Raw genomic sequence first — 17778 nt, 5'->3', positions numbered from 1 at the left:
TTCTTTCATGTTAGTGTAAAAAAAAACATGAGGTAGGCTGCTAATTGTATCTATTTGTTACCAGCGAGTTGAAACATTTCATACAAAACATTTTTAAACATTAATTGGGTGCAGTTTTATATTGTATATCCTTTCTTTTTTTTCCGGGTGTGCATTTTTACAGCAACAATTAGAGTCTAATGTTGAATTCGGCTACAAAATAAACCAGACAAAGCATCTCCAAATAATAATGTGAGCACAATGCTCACCTTTAAAATCAATTACCAGACTTAAAAATGATTGTCCACTTTGCCAGCCATGCCTTGTTCAAGTATTTAAAGCTTAATTGGAAAAGGTGCAAATGGAGTTTGGTAAACTACAACAAGAGCCCATCCAGTGTTTGGTGAATTCTCCTTGCGGTGTTTATTCAGAGCATTACGGTATTTATGCAACTTCCAGGGCGGACTTTTACGTAACCTCGCAGCACCACTCAGACACATGCCGGCTGAAACGTGAATAAACACTCTGTTTAAAGTGTTGTTTACTGAAGTGTAGTAGCATGGCGTCTTGCGGTTTTACCTTGAAGCTTTTACAGGTAGCAACAGGACGGTTTGCATGTCACGCGCGCGCAGCTGTCCGTGCCGTCTCGTGCACTGCAGCTCGCGCTCAGCTGCACCGCGCGGAGGGAATCGGGGGTCTGACAGGCAAGGTAGACCGATTTGGTGGAGTGACGGTGAACTTGGCTGAGCTCGGTTTACCTGCGGACATCAGCGAGAAGTCATTCAGCAGACTGCTGCGAGGTTGGTTATAGCAAAAGACTACACAGGGTGCACACCAGTCACTGGTCTAAAGATAACATTTACATTATTCATTGTTTATCAAATTATATTGAGTTTTAGTTTTTACTATGATCTCATTATCAGAGTAATCTGTTTTTTTAACCAATCCCTGAAATGTCCATTAATAAACTGAATTATCCGATTTATCAGCACAAAAAGGAGACAATATCCTGCGTAAGAGTAGATTTGATGATCTAAATGGTAGCATGTTTGCATTGTTTTGAATAATTGGTATTAGTTGACCTTTCATTGATCAATATGTTGAGTCTTTGCAGCCCTGTAGCCCTCACATTATCAGGTCAGTCCAGGATTCAAACCAGCTTCATTTGTAACCTTTGCTCTAATTCCATCAGTGTGTGTCTGCGGTTTGTCATCTGGTCTCCAAAATCCGATTTAATGAATCATTAAATACAATCTTGACAGCAGTATCCTTAGTAAAGTAGCAACATCCTTCTGGATCATTTCAAACTTGTGACTTGTGCCCTCATCAGATTCTTTGCTCCAGTGGAAAGCCGAGGGGAAAGTTGCAGTGTGGCTGCGAGTGCCCATCTCTTTGAGCCGATGTTCAGCGGCTGCCTCCAGCCACGGCTTCACCTTCCATCACGCCAGAGATGACCACGCTGTGTTGTCCCTCTGGTTAGGAGACGGAGAGAGCAGACTGCCCGGGTTTGCAACCCACCAAATCGGAGTGGCAGGTAGAGTTTGTTTTTAATCCCTAAAGGTCTATCCTTGATGTGGGAAGTAAGGATCGTACCTGACGGTCCACCTCTCCGCTCATGGATCAGAAAATCATTGTTGCTGCCTGTCATCCTAACTGACAGTGGTTAGGCTTTATATGGTGTTTGTTGCAGCCCAGCTCTTACGCTGCTACAAGGAGTCAAAGGCGAGGTGGACAGAAAATAACACCGACATACAACATAATAAAATAATGTGAATTAAAACGGAAAAGCAGCACCGCGATGTTCACACATCAGGGTGTGAGAACAAGAGGGGAGACGACGTCTGTCTGGAGAGGGGGACGACACCGAGCCCAGGTGTCCCCTGATTAAGACCCCGCCTTGACCGGGACCTGCAACAGAGAGACAAACCAGCAACACGCGTGGAGGGGTCGTCACATGTTCATGAAAGAGCAGGGTCTTTAGCTTTTTCTCCACGGGGCCGAGGGACTCTGCAGATCGAATAGACTTTAGTAGTTTGTTCGTTATCTGGACTCGTCAGGTGAATGTGGTTTAAAATACATGTAATGTGATCATCTTTGAATAGAAATGAGACAGATACACTTTCTTTGATTTGAGTGTTTGCAGTTCATCCTCCCCACTGTCAGGAGTTGTTGTTTAACACGGTTTTACATCATTGCAAACAAGACGACGTTTCGTGCAACAGGAAAACAGTTTAGATTTTGTCTCATTGAGAAAATGAGAATAAGAGTCATGTATAAACCGCAATATAACATACACACATTCTCTCTATAACTCACTCTGTACTTCCCAACACGCCTTCTTCACGCACTCACAAAACAGTTTTCTAAATGATATTAAACAGCACTTCAGCCTGTGATTGAGTTTGACCTGGTGTTGTGTTATATTTTAAAGGTTTATTTTGGGGCGTTTTTACGCTATTATTGAAGAACATGAATTCACATTAACTTTATTTATTTCTAAATACAAATCTGTGTGTCATGTTTGAAAAGGATACATACACAGACGTTCGGTGGCGTTATAGAAGGGTAAAGGTGTGTTGTGTATAAATCCACTCTGTTGCTGCTTCACTACGTAATGCTAGAAATAGTAGTAGATTTAAGCTGAGATGAGAGTGAGGTGAAGTTTCTGACCTGTGCTGTGTTTCAGATTGTCCAGCAGATGGCAGTGTGTTGTTTTTTTCCCCCCTTTCTTGCCTCTTGAAGCATGTCAGAACATGTCCAGAGCATCCTACAGAAGGAAATTAAGTCCAGAAAGTTCCTTTTTATTGTTGCCAGAATCCTTCAACACAAACTCAAATGAAACTGAGGTTAGGAATGTGAAATATGTGGCTGTTTGGATGTTCTGAGATGTGTTTGCCCCAGCCTGGACCCCGGCTCATTAGTGGGATAGAAACTTTGGAGGGTCAATCAAGGCCTCCTCACTCTGCGCTGATAAGAGGGAACTCTTTTTATTTTCTCAGATTGCGACCCGCAAATGAACAATGACTTCCAAGGAGGGAAAGGAAACATGAGCCTCAGAGGGCTTTAAAGCCGTCTGACATGACAGCTGTGGGGAAAGTTGTGTCGTGTTTGATCCCCAGCTCCTGCAGCCACATGTCTGATGTGTCCTTGAGCAAGGCACTTAACCCCGCGTTGTTCCCGCTGCTTCATTGTCGGCGTGTGAATGGGATTGGTTACTTCTGATGGACACTTTACACAGCAGCCTCTACCATCAGTGTGTAGGTGAGACCTTTGGTGAAAGGTGCTTTGAGTAGTCAGACGACAAGACAAGCGCAAGTCAATTTAGCATTAACAGTAAGATGAAATCAGACTCCATTGTTTTGAAGATTTTTTTTATTTTTATAAATTCTCAACCGGAGAAGAGAGAGTCATCCTTACCACATTGAAAACTGCGGTATCAGGATTATTGCAACCTTAAAACAGACAGATGATACTAATCAAAACCAGTTCTTAGTGTACACACTGAGACGTCGTAGGAGAATCTAGCATAAATAAATGAACTAGAAAAAGCCACTTGCTGTGGCTCAGAAGCCAGCTGTAACCTCAAGTCATTAACAGTTTTTTTAAACTAAAAAACCCACAATTCCCTTCTGATGATTGCTTCTGGGTTTATATTTCTCTTCCCTCTTTTTTCCCCCTCGTGCTCCTTCTGACTATTTTATTTCCAAGACAGGAGGCTTCATAATGATAGCCTCTTTTCGTAGCAACCAGGCCTGCTTCTGTGAAGCTACATATGGCACCAGGGCCGGGGGATGACATCAGTTTCCACTTACAAGTCCAAGTCAGGCCTTCAGGATGACCCATCCCTCTCTACACATCTGTGACATTCATTTTAAGGAGGTCCGACACGCGCAGCAACCGGAAAAGAGAGTGGCCTTTTTTCCCTCCTCCTCCTCGTTCTCTTCCTCCTCGTCCTGGGCGAGAAGTAGTCGCACATAGCAGCCTCTCTTAGTCACTGAGCGCTGAAAGAAATCTGATCAAACAGCAGAGAGAAAAATGTAAATGTTGAATGTGGATGTCACCGTCCTTCACAAGTTCAGCTGAGTCACTCGGATGTTTGGACAACAGAGTGAAGAATTTAACCCACAGTGTCTTTTTGGTAACCAACAAGGATCGGCTAATCTTTAAAACAAGTGTGAACTGAAAGAGCTTTTAGGAAAGAAGAAAAAAAAAAGCTCTTCCCCTTTTTAGACCTTGGTCCATGTAATCACACCTCACATATAAGATTCCTGCTTAACTTGGATCTTTACTAAAAAAAACTCTCCTTCATATTGTTCTTATCGAAACTACTGGAGTGAACGGATGTAACAAGCTCTTACACTGGGGTATTTGCTAAACGATTTAGTAAATGTCTGATTGATTGATTGATTGATTGTTTGTTTTGATTTGTTTAGGTGCAGTCGTGGATGAATCCAATGGAAAAGTTCTTGTCGTCCAAGACAGAAACAAGGTACCTTCCATACTGTATTGCACTGTAACGGTGGGAACTTGCTGAACATGATAACCAGCTGCACTCCACTGCCTTAACTTGGTGTTTCTTTGACTGTGACAAAAGACGCCCGGGAACACACAAGACTACAGCCGACGGCTAACCACCACGTACGTTCTGTGCAGACGTGAGAGGAAATAAGTGTCCATGCCAGCAGGTGGCTGTAGTCTGTTGTTATGATACAAGAAGAGCATGTTCACACCGCTGTCGCTCACCACTCGTCATATAGGTGCTTCTTATCGAGAAACATGTCTGATTAAAAGTTGAAAATGGCCCTGGCGTTGTCAGCCCTCAGTCTTATAGTGGAAAAAGAGAAGAAGAAGAAGAATCAGCACTAATGAGTGAAAGGCTCAGGGGACAAGGCAGCCAATCAGTCTCCATCTCCTTGGCGTATCAGGGCCTTAACTGTAAGGAAGGTAACAGATTTGTTACCTTTCTGCTGAAAAACGTTCAATTCTGGATATGTTGGACATTAGATTGTATTTAAACAAGTTCATTTATTTGTATTTTCTGATCCATACGCTGCTTCATCCATCCATCCATCCACAGTGAGCCGACGAACCCTCAGAGATCTTGTTCCTGCTAAAAATGTTGAGCTGCGTTGTCTCTGTTGATCCAAACATGGGTGGAAAATCTTCTCAGCACTCAACTTAGCTCCCCGCAGCATTAGTAGACCTCAGGTAAACACGGTGTTTACACGAGCTGAAGGCCCTCAAACAACTCTGTGAGTGAGTGTGTGTGTGTGTGTGTGTGTGTGTGTCAGCGCTCACAGAGCCTCGCTGTTACTCGCTACACGGTTGACTTTCTGCAGGCGTCTGTCAGAGAGGTCTTCGCATTGGATCTGATTGCAGTCCCAGTCCAAAACAAGATCACAGCCAGTTGAAAGAGGTGATTGCACCATGATTCTGCAATTTAGTATCCAAATTACCTTCTCACAAGGGTGTGACTTAAAAACACAGCCAGGAAAGGTCTTTTAAATAAGCTTCACCTTTTTTGCTACGTAGAAAGTAGAAAATGTGAAGACTGTTCTGGAAAATGCAGCACCTTCCCTAACGGAATATTTGCAATAAGCAGAAGTATTGTGGGGGGAGGGGCTTAAAACCAAAATGTTGATAAATAAGGCAAAAACAGGTATCGTCTGCAAACAGTCGGGCTTTTCTAATGTGAGGTTGTTTTTTTGTTTTTTTTAATCTTATTTTGAAAATCTTTTTGACTGCTGATCAAATAAGAAGTTCTTTCGAGCTTTAGAAAATTGTGATGGGATTTTTTTTTTTTTTTTACTATCACTAATATTTGATTTAATTTTGTATTTAATATAAACCAAGCAAAGAAAACAGGGTCGGCACGCCAAGACGTTTGAGGGATTGATTGATAAGTAACGTTTGGAACCAACATGCTCTTCCCCATGTTTGATATTTACAGAATTGTTGCAAATTAGCATCCACCATGAACACTATGATACTTTGGATTGTATTGGATTGCTTTTCTCAGATTGTATCTGTCCCGATCAAATAAAGGAAACCAGGGCCATAAACCAAAGTATCTCATTTTGGAAGTGACAGACTATAAAACGGGTCTTTGTCTTGGCCTGTCATTGGACACAACGTGCAACATGAGTCCCAGTCAGGAAGCTTGTGAGCATATAATGCATCTTAATGACTTCTGTCCAGAAGCAGAGGGAAGCAGTTAGAGGCCTGGAAATGTTTGGAGTGTTTTTATCTCTTCCTCCTCCTCCTCCTCCTCCTCCTCCTCCTCCTCCTCCTCCCCATCATGCTGTTTACTGGAAGAGTGCTTTATTACAGTCTTGCCCTTTGGCAGTACAGTGTCTCTGGCAGCCCGAGCTGGTCCAGTGCTCATGAAGGGTTACAGACTTCCTGACAAAAGAACAAGATAATTTAGTCCACGTATTGGTTCCAAAGACAAATGACAGATTCCCAGTGGATGAAAGGAAACGTTACCCATCAGAGTGCTGAATGAAGTGTGTTCATTCAGTGTTTAATCACTCATTGTCCAAGGCCATTTATAATTCATTTCCCATTAGATTTAGCATTACAGTTCAGGTAAGTTTGGCATTAATAGCTTTGAAAACCCCCCAGAGAATGACGCATGATACAGAAAAATCACGCCTGTCAGAGTGAGATCAAATGTCTTTATTTGTCCCGACAAACACGTGTTAGAAACAGCTCCAAAAATATATTCTGTTTACAATCCATGGAAAATGAAAGCCGTAGTGCATTTGTGTTCCTCACAAAGGGAGTGAGGGGATGTTGAAGATAGCAAACTAGCTTAGCAAAAAAAAAAAAACAATCTCTAATACAAAAATATATACACAACACTGATGTCATAACTTAACCAGCAGCACACTGTCATTAAATATCAAGGATAAGTGGTGAAACAGTTTTGGAAGACACACTTCACCGCATCAAATGTCAGAGTCTGCAGGCCGAGGCACTCAAGAGACAAACGTAACACTGAAGGACAACATGTCGGGCTTTGCCAGACCCCAAACCGCATCAAGTCCAAGAGAGCAGCAGGATATTCTCCGGAGAATTCACCTGAACCCAATAAGAGGGGCTGGGGGGAGGGTCACGATTATATACTGTGACTGCTGCAGGGTACAAAGAACCTATATACTCGACCATTACCATCTTAATTAAAGGTCTGCATTACCTTTTCTGTTTGTCAGTATGTTTTTCTCCGCTCTTTTGCTGATAGTGTGAACTTCACTGACTCTCAGTGTTTTCAGGAGTGCCTATGTATAAACACTTTTCTTTGCCCTTTCAGTTATTACTTCTGATCCATAAACGCATCATCCGTGACTCCCTGTTTCTACAGATACAATCAGGGTCTGTTTTCAAAGACGCTGATTGAATGAACGAGGGGCTTTAAGTTTGGCTGCATTGGTGTCTGCTTCAAGATTGAAATGGTGTCTCCATGTTGATGTGTTCCTCTTAAGATGCCTTTACAGCAGTGCCGAGTGATGTCAAATTTGAACTCTGAACTTTTGTTTCAGACCAAGAATGCGTGGAAGTTCCCCGGAGGCTTGTCTGATCCAGGAGAAAATATCGGTGAGTGTCGCGCTCAACAGAGCAGAAAACGAATACAGTACATTTAGATCGTTCCTTCAGCTTTACTATAAGGCATAAAGATGATTTACATTCATTTGAACTGTACAACAGAAGGCACATACTTATATATGCAAAAGATTAAAAAATGCAAATTCACCTTTTTGAACATTTTAAAAGCAGCTTTAGTGTTACATATATTTATGACCCATCCCAAAAAAGCAGCGTCAAATATTTGTTTATACAAAATATATATATTTACAGTATTTCCTTTTAACACATATAATGTAAGTTTGCAATGTGACTCTGATAAAAGCATGTCTTTTTCTCAGGAGTATTGAAATGCATTGATATAATATTGTTTTGACTCTTAGGTGCCACTGCCGTTCGTGAAGTCTTTGAGGAGACCGGCGTTCGCTCCCAGTTCAGATCTCTGCTCAGCATCCGGCAGCAGCACAACCACCCGGGCGCCTTCGGCATGTCCGACATGTACATCATCTGCCGACTCAGCCCACTCACCTACGACATCAACTTCTGCACGCAGGAGTGTCTGCGCTGCGAGTGGCTGGAGCTGGCAGAGCTGGCAAAGACCAATGACACCACGCCCATCACCTCGCGAGTCAGCCGGCTCCTTCTTCACGGCCTGGAGCGAGGCTTCCAACACATCGACCTCACCATGGACGAGCTCCCCGCCGTCTACTCGGGGATGTTTTATCAGCTCTACCACAGACAGCTTCCTTCTACTCTTAGCTCCTAGCCAGTCATCATTAACATGAAGAAGTTAGCATTTCATTGCTAACTGTGCTGACACATGGACTGAGTTACTCATATTTAATCTGTGTTTATGACTGAAATGATTTTGCAGTGTACTTCACACACTAACCGTTACTGTTTAGAAAATATGGTGCAATAGTTATTCACTCAGTGAATTTTCAAGAACTGCTGGACCTGTGACACTGCAGAGTTTTACACGGTTCATTTAGCCCTCGATGGCGGCCATTTTGGATGTCGTCTGTTGCTGGGCCACAATAGCTGCTACCAGATCTTTTCATTTTTCATGGTACAAACAGAAACTGTAATTTTAAATAAAAGTGTTTTTGGTTACAAGCTCACCACCAGTGTAAGCTAACCAATCGTTGACAAGTAGATCTTTTTTTTTTTTTTTTTAACTCAATTGACAAAGTAAACAGCCTCTGTTGTGAAATAAATCATCTAAGATAATAGTCTTGTATTTATAATGCTTTTCTCTGGTGCCATTTAGTACAATTCTCAAGTGACGTAGAAAAGTTAAATCAACAGAACAAAGTAAGAACAAGCTCAGGAAACATGTTCTGCATCCTTTAAGTGTGTCACGATACTGAGTGTTAAAGACTGCATGGCGTGCTTGTGCTTTATATCTGTTGTTTTTTTTTGTCATGCTAAAAATCAAAATATTATGAGATTAAATCCCTCTATTGTTTTAAAAATGTATAATTCACCTGTTAGACTTGTTCTTTTCCCTTTATACCTACTGTAGCACAGAAGTTGCACTGGTTAAAATAACTAATATCCGTGGTGTCAGAGAAGGGCTGAACTGAAGCGAGATGCCTCGCTGCAGCAGCCTGTCGGTCCACAGTTAAAAAAGCCGTGTTTGAAAGTGTGAAGCTGAGGCATGAGCAGACATGTTGAGGACAAAACAGTGAGAAGCATCACAGCTATTTTGGGCAATGATTGATGGTTGAACCAAATTTGTCGTCATTGCCGTCACATCTTCTTCTTTGTCGCTTACGTGAAGACACAAATCAACGAAATCCCAGATTAGCACTTGGCTGACATTGGAAGGAAGAGAATGGCCTTTTGACCCGGTCCAGTTTTGCTTCCAGACTTGTACTGACCAGTCCGCTTCAGTGCCACGTACATGTTGGGGTACTTCCTGGAGCGGTACGTGTTGTAGTTGTTGCTCTCGAGTCGCTCCAAGAAGTGGCATTCATCTGTTGCTCGTCTCTGGAGTGAAAAGACACGGGGGGGGGGGGGGGGATTAATGAAGTTAATTTCAAATCAGGTCCATTTTAATCAGATACATTTAAAAATGCACAGCTTTCTAGGATCATCCCGACACCAGAACTTCAGACTTGTGACACCAGTGAGCGTGTCAGCTTGACTCCCTTGTTTCCTATTGGAGACAGCAGCTGAGCAGCAGCACGAGTAGACATGGCGTTTATACCCTGAAGACCTGTTCCTATTATCATGCACGTCGCTCACATAGACATGATCACACAACTGTGATTGACATGTTGGGCTTTGACTTTTGTCAACATCGGAGAAATGTTTTAATTTGTTTCTTTTCGCCGTTTATTGGGTGTTATGAATTGAGTCAGTAGCTCATCAATATGATGCACCTCTGTTCACCTTTAATACCAAAGCACCACATGTGTAATTGTTTGCACGGGGGGAAATTAACAGAGCAAAGAAGTAAATATGCAACAGTGTGGACAGCAAGCGTCCTCTCATGAGCAATGCAAGGCGATATCTAACACTGGAGGGCTGTTGGGGAAACGGGTTTAGATGTGATACATGCAGACACTGTATTTCTACCTTCAATACAATAATCATCTCGTGCAAAAACTGTGAAAGTCCTCAGCAGTGTGGTGAAGGATATATTTCAACTGATGGGGACTGACGTTTCGTTACCTTATGTTTGTTTTTAATATACATGTTTTAGAGTTTGTTTCCTAAATGCCAATAATCTTCTCTGCTAAAAAAAACATAAAGTCTGTTCAAAGGCAGCGTGAGGAACATCTGGATAATCATGAAGGCATTTTATCAAATAGGTTATTTTGTTTGGATTGTATTTGTATTTAACTCAGAAGGAAATGTTTTATTATACTTCCATTGCATGATAATAAAATACCACACAATCACAAGTAAATGCCTCGTCTACTTTGCATGAGACTTATAGTTCAGACTAATTGTGTAGGATTTTTTTAAAAGGATACCAGGGCTTTTCATGGGACAATGTCCAGGCTTGAAAAATGACTCAAAAATGGCATTTCCTCTGGCGTCCTCTTGAGGCTAGCTGATAAGCCTGGAAGTCCAATTAACATTAATGTTATGACCTTTGTAATCTATATTCTTCTGCACAGCACTTTGATCAACTGTGGTTGTTTTAAAATGCTTAACATCAAAAGTGGAGGATTTTTTTTTTTTGACTGTCAGGTGGGCGTGTATGTTTATGAGGAGACTATAGGCTCAAATCCATCCAAAAGTTCTGTGAAAACGGTATTTCCACCATTGTTTGGTTTTCAAAACATCTCTAGAAACCAATGGGTGACGTCACTGAGTCTGTCCATGTTTCACACTGTCATGGGTCTGACCCAGGATAATTATCACAACTGTTCTCAGATTTGTGTTTTCACATCTTTATTATACCAAAGTTAAATTCAAATCATAGAGTTTAATGGGAAAATATACTAAAGGTGAACACTATGAATGTAAACAGATAAAAACAATAATATTCATCATAACTTGCTGGAATAAACTTGATTTTGTAAATGTAAACATCAAGGTTCAAGCTCTACAGGCCAAACTTGATTTGGCTGTTGTGCTGTTGTTTTTTTTAGCGATCACACAACCTCCCCACTGAACATTATCCTAATGTAGAAAACATGAAGAAAACATGAATTACTGAGCGTCTGGCCAGAATCTCTCTGTCTCGCTGGGCGTTAGCTGCTCTGCCCTCTGTCCAACAAGAAGCTTTTGTTTTGAGTTTCTGGTTTGAGTCGAGTGTGACTACACCGGCTTGGAGCTGTGAGAGGACGCGTTCTCTCAGCTGGAACAACCTCCTGAGGCTGCTCTGTATCATTATGCAACAGCCCTGTAGCTGCCATTGATCAATATCATACCTGAGAACAGGTACATACTGTACGTACATTCAGTGTAATGAGATACTTTTGAGTAGAAATTAGACCAATACACTAACCCTAACCCCTATAGACATGAGGGTTTTTTTAAAGTGTGGAGATGCACATTGAAAATAACTCCCAATATTGCACCGATCTTTGCAGCAGAACACGTTTTTTTTCTTCATTAGTTTGTGAGCACAAAGCTGGTACTCATCAGATTATTTTAGAGAAAAGTGTCTAAGAATAGAGCATAGACACATCCAGTCAAGTTGATAAATATTGTGAGGAAAACCTAATCTTTTTGCAGCGACAACTTCCCATCAGTCAACAAAAAGAAGCGAGTCGATGCATTGTGGGTTTTGCATGGAATTCCCACAAGAGCAGAACAGTGTGGCGCCATGGGTGGTAGCTACAGTCGCTTCTCATTGGGAGGAAATGCCTCCTGCCAATTAAATGGACTGTGGACAAGCCTTTAAAACCACTAAGCCACATCAGTCACACGAACTTCACACTTCCTCTATTCTGCTGTGAGCAACAACACTGTGGCTGTAGAAAGGCAGCGGTGCCAAAGTGGTGTTGAATGTGTCTCCAGAGAAGTCCAATAATTGTATTAAATGACTTCAATTTGCAATGATGAAACTACAAAAAGGAGGAGAGTCTCAGTGCTGACGGTGTGCTATTATGGTGAAGCCTGTTGTTCAAACAAACACAGCATGCATGAAAACAACACTCTTATTTTGTCTCTCTGAGTCTCACGGATCTGCAACAGGATCATTTGACTCCAGAGCCTATTATATTTTGGGATGACTGTAACAAATTAATGCCAACTTAATTATTTCCTTGTTGTGAGGGAGGATGTCTTGACTTGACGGGGGGCTGGTAAATATTTGGTTTCCAAAACAAAGTGGCTCAATTAGCCTTTCTGACGACTATAAGACATACTGTAAGTGTTTGTTACGGCACTGTGAGTAGAAAATAACAAACCCCTTGCAGGAAGTTCATTTTGGTGATTTTACTGGTATGCATTTAGCACTCTCAAAACTCCTCTTAATAGAAACTATTTTGTTTGTTAGTTAGAAAATAATAATGTGACTCACTTACCGCTCCAAACAGTCGTCCATCTCTGTTCATGGCCAGATAGCGATTTGCACAAACTCCTTTGATAACCACCTCGCCCACTGAGGTCGCCTGGAGTTGAAGCTTTACTGGGGTAAAAGACAAAATGTATTTTTAGTAAAATGAGACAAAACTAGAAAACAACTGTACATTCTAGTTTTAGGCTGTTAAAATAAAAAGGATGCCACCAAGGTCATTTGTTTGCCAGAGCTCATGGAGTTGTTAGAAATCCTGCAGACATGAACCTGATCAACCTGAGTCCAATATTATTCCAAATATCTGATTTGTTTTAGTCTACTCCATATCCTGAGAAATATCCTGGTAGATCCCCACTTTCCCCATTGCACCATTGTGAAAGAAGTTGAGAAAAAATTTTACCAAATCTTGATTGTGAAAAACAGAAGAAAAACAATCACCATGACAGTGGTTAGCATGAATTATCCAGTAATATTTGCCCTACACTATTGAGATATCATTGTCGGGATTTGTCTATTAATCTCTTCCTTTGCAAACATCTCTGTAACTTCAAGGCATATATGCTGGTAACTGTGTGGTGAGATTAAGCAGCTTTCTTGCGGTTTTGACATTTTTTTGGCTAATGTTGACAAAGATTATTTGTAATAAATAAAACGCAACTGCCTTTACCGAGAAACAAGAAGCTAACTCACATCAGCCGCTAAACGGAAGCTTCTCACTGTGGCTGGCAACAGTCTGAACACAGAGCATCGACTGGGTTGCGTTTACCGTCTTCATGAGAAAAGACCAGATGAGCGCCCCCCTTATATCACAATGTCTGAGGCCACATCGTAGGCTAAGTAGAATTTATCTGAACGCTTTGAATTCACAAGTTGTGACATGTTTGTTGTCCTTTACAGAAATGGCGGAGCCAATACCATTACCTTAAATAGTGCTGCTGAGAGCATTTATTAATGTTGTGAGTTATTAAAGTTGGAAAGCTAATGCAAGTGAGAGTGCAACTTGCACAATGTAGTTTGCTTAACATTAGCCCCTTAGCATTCCCTTACAGACAGCCAGGAGGAGAGCAAGCAATCTTTTGCCTAGCAACAGTGATCCCATACTCGAACGCCACGCTTTCCTATACACCACTTCACGACGTGACTTCATTGTTTCGAGTGTTCCAGTTGAAGTCAGATGTATCAAAATCGTCTCCACACATGTTTATGTGAACATCATTGTTTGACAACAGAGCATACTTAGCATAGCGCTTTAACCACCAAAAAGGAAGCAGATGGCTCAGAGGGTGAATTGGGGTATCTGTGCAGGACACATTTACATTAATGTTTTAGCATCTGTCAACAGTTAGGCTTTCCTGCCTGAATGATTCATCCTACAGATCAAAGTGGCGTTCTTCCCTGCAAGAAATGTATAATTGGTTTGGGTGAGTTGTGGTGTGTTCCATGTTTACTGGGCTTATTATGTTCCACAGCTTTTCTGACGACAGGAAATCCTTCCCTTAGCTTTTCTCTGGTTCTGTACCGTGGGGTCATATCTGTAACTGTTCTATTACCTGTAATCTAAGGGCATCAGTTTATTCTAAGATGGTCCCCAGAAAGTGTTAGAATAGGAAATAAGCTACAAAGAACACCAATGAGATGCAGATGAACCCCATTTAAATAAGCACAACTTCATCATCGAGTGTATTTAGTGACATAACCGTAGCTGGCAGGTACGTTTGGTTGTCTGTGTAGTTGGCAGGGATATTGCAGCTTTAACAGAAGAACCATTGATAGAGCACGGCTCAGGTCATCTTAACTGTAAGAAACCATTATGGTAAAATGCTCAATGATTTATAAGGATTGGTACTTTATGACTCATTGGGAATATTCTCCTTTCTGAACCAATGATACTGACTGTTTCACTTCCATAATAAAAGAAAAGCAAAAAAGATAGTGATAAGATAAGCCCAAGATAATGTAGATAAATATAAAGGTCATTGATTTTTGTCTCAAGACAGCTCTGCTTTTAGTTAATTAGTTCTGAATCAGGCGTTGATTTGGACACACCTGTTTATATTGTTAAACTGTATCTTGGGCAACACACTTCCAAAACAAGTGGTCTCTTTGGGAAAACAACCAATGTCATGTTCTCTGTCCTTCCCTCCCACTTACTGATGCAACTTGGGACACATACTTGAAAGTTATCAGTGATCCAGGGGCACCAAGGGGGATCAGATTTCTATGTAGACAACCAACTGGGAAAGATGTATACAAAATGTAGAAAACCTATCACTTAACACAGTTGAGTGGTTGGAATATGCTTCATTTCGTAGGAATAGTTTCATTTTCAGATATTTGTGTGGCATATCTTCACTGTCCTTACACACTGGCAGGAGTCAACAAACCAGGAATTCTCCTCTTCTGGCTGTTAACTCCATGCTGTCTTTTGTGACGTAAAGCGCACTATGACTCAGCATCAAATTTGACTAAAAACGTCAGGGATATTCCATTCCCATTGATCAAGAAAATGCGAGGTGTACTTTACTTGAACCGGAGTTATTAGACTTTCCAGAAGTAGACCTACACACATTCTGGTGTTTACAAGTGGAGAATAAGCCTCAGTAAGCTGGAAAAATCACCTCGTTCCTCCATTACTTCTCTTGCTAAACTCTTTCTTCCCTGTTGCATATTTTTTTTTAAAAAGGACAAAAAGGAGCTTTGTGAGCTGTGTAAAGCACAGAAAGAACTGGAAGCACTTACTGTGGGGGTCGTTTTTCTCCCGGATTCCATCCACTCCCCCGTCAGACCTTATCCTCAAGAAGAAGCCCCCATTTTTACAGTAAAGTCTTTTGGGATCTTTAAAGCCCCCTGGAGGAAAGCCACCGCTGCCGCCGTCTTCAGGTGTGGAAGGAAGTGTGGTGATTTCTCCAGTGGCCATCTCCTCCTCTTGCCCTGCTTCCCGGTAACTGCTTCGTCTCCTTCTTGAGCAGTGCAGGAGCCCCAGTGTGGCCTCCCACCTCCCACTAACTGTTGCCTGTTCCCTCCTCCCCTCCTCCACAGAGCCTCACACTAACTGATTCTGCTTAACCCCCAGAGGTCACTTGAAAGAACACGCCACCTCTCAGGGCAGCAAGTGCCCTTTCAGTCTTGAGAAATTTGAGGCGGAAGGACTCCAAAGTTTCTTCTACCTACCAGAACACCAAAATGGACAGTTTGTTGCTGCTCATCTCTGTTAGTGGAGTCTGCCGTTGCCTTGCTTGTGTCCTCTGAGCACACTGGTGGGGGGGGATGCATGCAGCTTCCCCTTCGCTTCCACTCTCTTTGCAGTGAAGTGTTTAAACCATGGCAGCTGGCTTAGATCTGTGTGGAAGGCTTTCCCCTTTGGGCCTCAGTTCGCATGCGCCCTAGGAGCACCAACCAAACACACACATGCTCACGCCCACTAATACTCAGTGATTTAACCAACCAACCCAGCAGAAGTCCTGAAATGAAAGAGAAGGGGGGGAGCTCCTTCAACATGCCAAAAGAGCAGCAGAAATCACATGGACAGAACCAGTGCTTTCATTCATTATAACGCTCAGAAGTAAGAACAGAGACGTAAAGGTCCACATAGATCTTATTAATTATTCACTCAGGGCCATTTAAAAGGTAAAAGAAACAATAATGGGAAGTAGGTTGGTTTAAACTTAGAGGGTTAAGTTTCTGATGAGAGGGTCCCCCCCCCCCCCCCCCTGTATTTAGTCAATCATTGTACTTCTACGATTGGACCATTAGACCATTGGACATGCTGTGTTGAGTAATACAAGTACTATACAATAAATTACAGTACGATACATTATGATTCAATTCTCCCGTGGGGAAATTTGTCTTGGACTCAAAGTGCTGCTTCCACTAGAATCAATAAATAAAAACAATAGATAAATAGTACGTTGGTGCCATTGTCCAAGGAATACAGAATTAGCATCTGTAACAGGCACACAAAAGTCCCATGACCAGTGAGCAAAGACTCTGTTACACAGAAATGCACAAAAATAATAGCAACCAAAGTTACCTCATTGAAAATATTGGGTTCAAGTGTCCATTAGTGTCAATTATATGGATCATAGTTGATGCTCAACACCAGGAGACAGATACAGTGAGTAATCAGAGAACAGTATGTAGCATCCTTTTCAGGACCTTACATTACATCGACCTACAAAATGTTTATTACAATACCGTATAAATACAGAATTTTTGAATTTACCGCTGGGATTAATACCGTTTATTTGATTCTGACACTGAAATCATGAACCAAGATTTATGTTTGCACATGAGTTTTTTCTAAAAATAAACTCATGTGACACATTGTGGTGTCAGTTACGTCGCAGGACATTCGTCCCCTTAGCTTTCCTGACAGAAACTATAGTTCCACAGGCTGTAAAGTATAGTTTAGTAAAGCCTTGAACACATTTGTAGTTTTATGGCTACCAGTGTAACTCAAACGGCTGTTTAACCGACAAACAATAACTATGAACAATATGAATTCAACATTTCACAGGGTTTAGGGTTGCATGTCAACTGCATCACCAAAAGTAAAACTCCGACTAAATTAAAGGTTCTCTTGTTGCAAACGAAGCTTTGAGCTAAAACATGAACTCAGACTGAACTGTGAGATGTTTCAATTAGACCTTTCCTATTTCCTCCTCTATGTTGTGATAGTTATGTCATACTCTGACCTCTCACCGCCGTTGACTGATGACTGAGTCAAGGTTGTTATTGCTCCACTGTAAAGCCTTTTTATTTCCCCCTCTCTGATCAAAGCTGAAATGGAAGGTCTCACGTGCGTTTACAATCCTGAAACCTCTGAAAATAAAAGGCACAACATAGGAATGAAGTCTAAAGATATCCAACCAAGAGTCAACTTTGTGAATTTCTTTTCCAAGTTGTGGACTCTTTTTTCTTGGTCACGTCTCTGTGACCTCTCAGCGATCTCGTAATGTAGATGTTTCCAGAATTCCATCACATTTTTAATTACTCCCACAAGTCACCTTTACCATGGGCAGGTCTTAATGAGACTTAAAACCAAAACCATTTCCTGGTCCTGGAGGCGTTTCTTCTCCATCAACCGTTCCCATTGTGACACAGGAGGTCATAAAACCAGCACCTCTGGCAGGGAAGCCGTGTCCAAAGACTGCACATGGCCAAGCTGTAGATGCTTAATGAAGCATGGGGGAATACCATAAAAGAAGAAGTACACTACATAAAATCCTATA

General features: G+C 41.6%; 2 protein-coding genes across 2 annotated transcripts; one reads left to right on the top strand and one right to left on the bottom strand.

Moving 5' to 3' along the window:
- Positions 1-42: 42 nt before the first annotated feature.
- Positions 43-8981, top strand: nudt6 (nudix (nucleoside diphosphate linked moiety X)-type motif 6). Its single transcript, XM_079352863.1, has 5 exons — positions 43-779; positions 1310-1513; positions 4413-4468; positions 7521-7575; positions 7947-8981. The coding sequence occupies exons 1-5, from the start codon at positions 539-541 to the stop codon at positions 8327-8329; spliced, it is 939 nt and encodes a 312-aa protein (XP_079208989.1). The 5' UTR covers positions 43-538; the 3' UTR covers positions 8330-8981.
- A 197-nt stretch (positions 8982-9178) lies between these two features.
- On the bottom strand, positions 9179-15881 carry fgf2 (fibroblast growth factor 2). Its single transcript, XM_079352864.1, has 3 exons — positions 15287-15881; positions 12555-12658; positions 9179-9555 (listed from the first exon to the last, which is right to left on the bottom strand). The coding sequence occupies exons 1-3, from the start codon at positions 15462-15464 to the stop codon at positions 9370-9372; spliced, it is 468 nt and encodes a 155-aa protein (XP_079208990.1). The 5' UTR covers positions 15465-15881; the 3' UTR covers positions 9179-9369.
- Between the last annotated feature and the right edge of the window lie 1897 nt (positions 15882-17778).

This window comes from Symphodus melops, assembly GCF_947650265.1.
Source record: "Symphodus melops genome assembly, chromosome: 9".
NCBI lineage: Eukaryota > Metazoa > Chordata > Actinopteri > Labriformes > Labridae > Symphodus > Symphodus melops.
The sequence above is the reverse complement of the archived record's forward strand: the minus strand, read 5'-3'. Positions and strand labels throughout refer to the sequence as shown.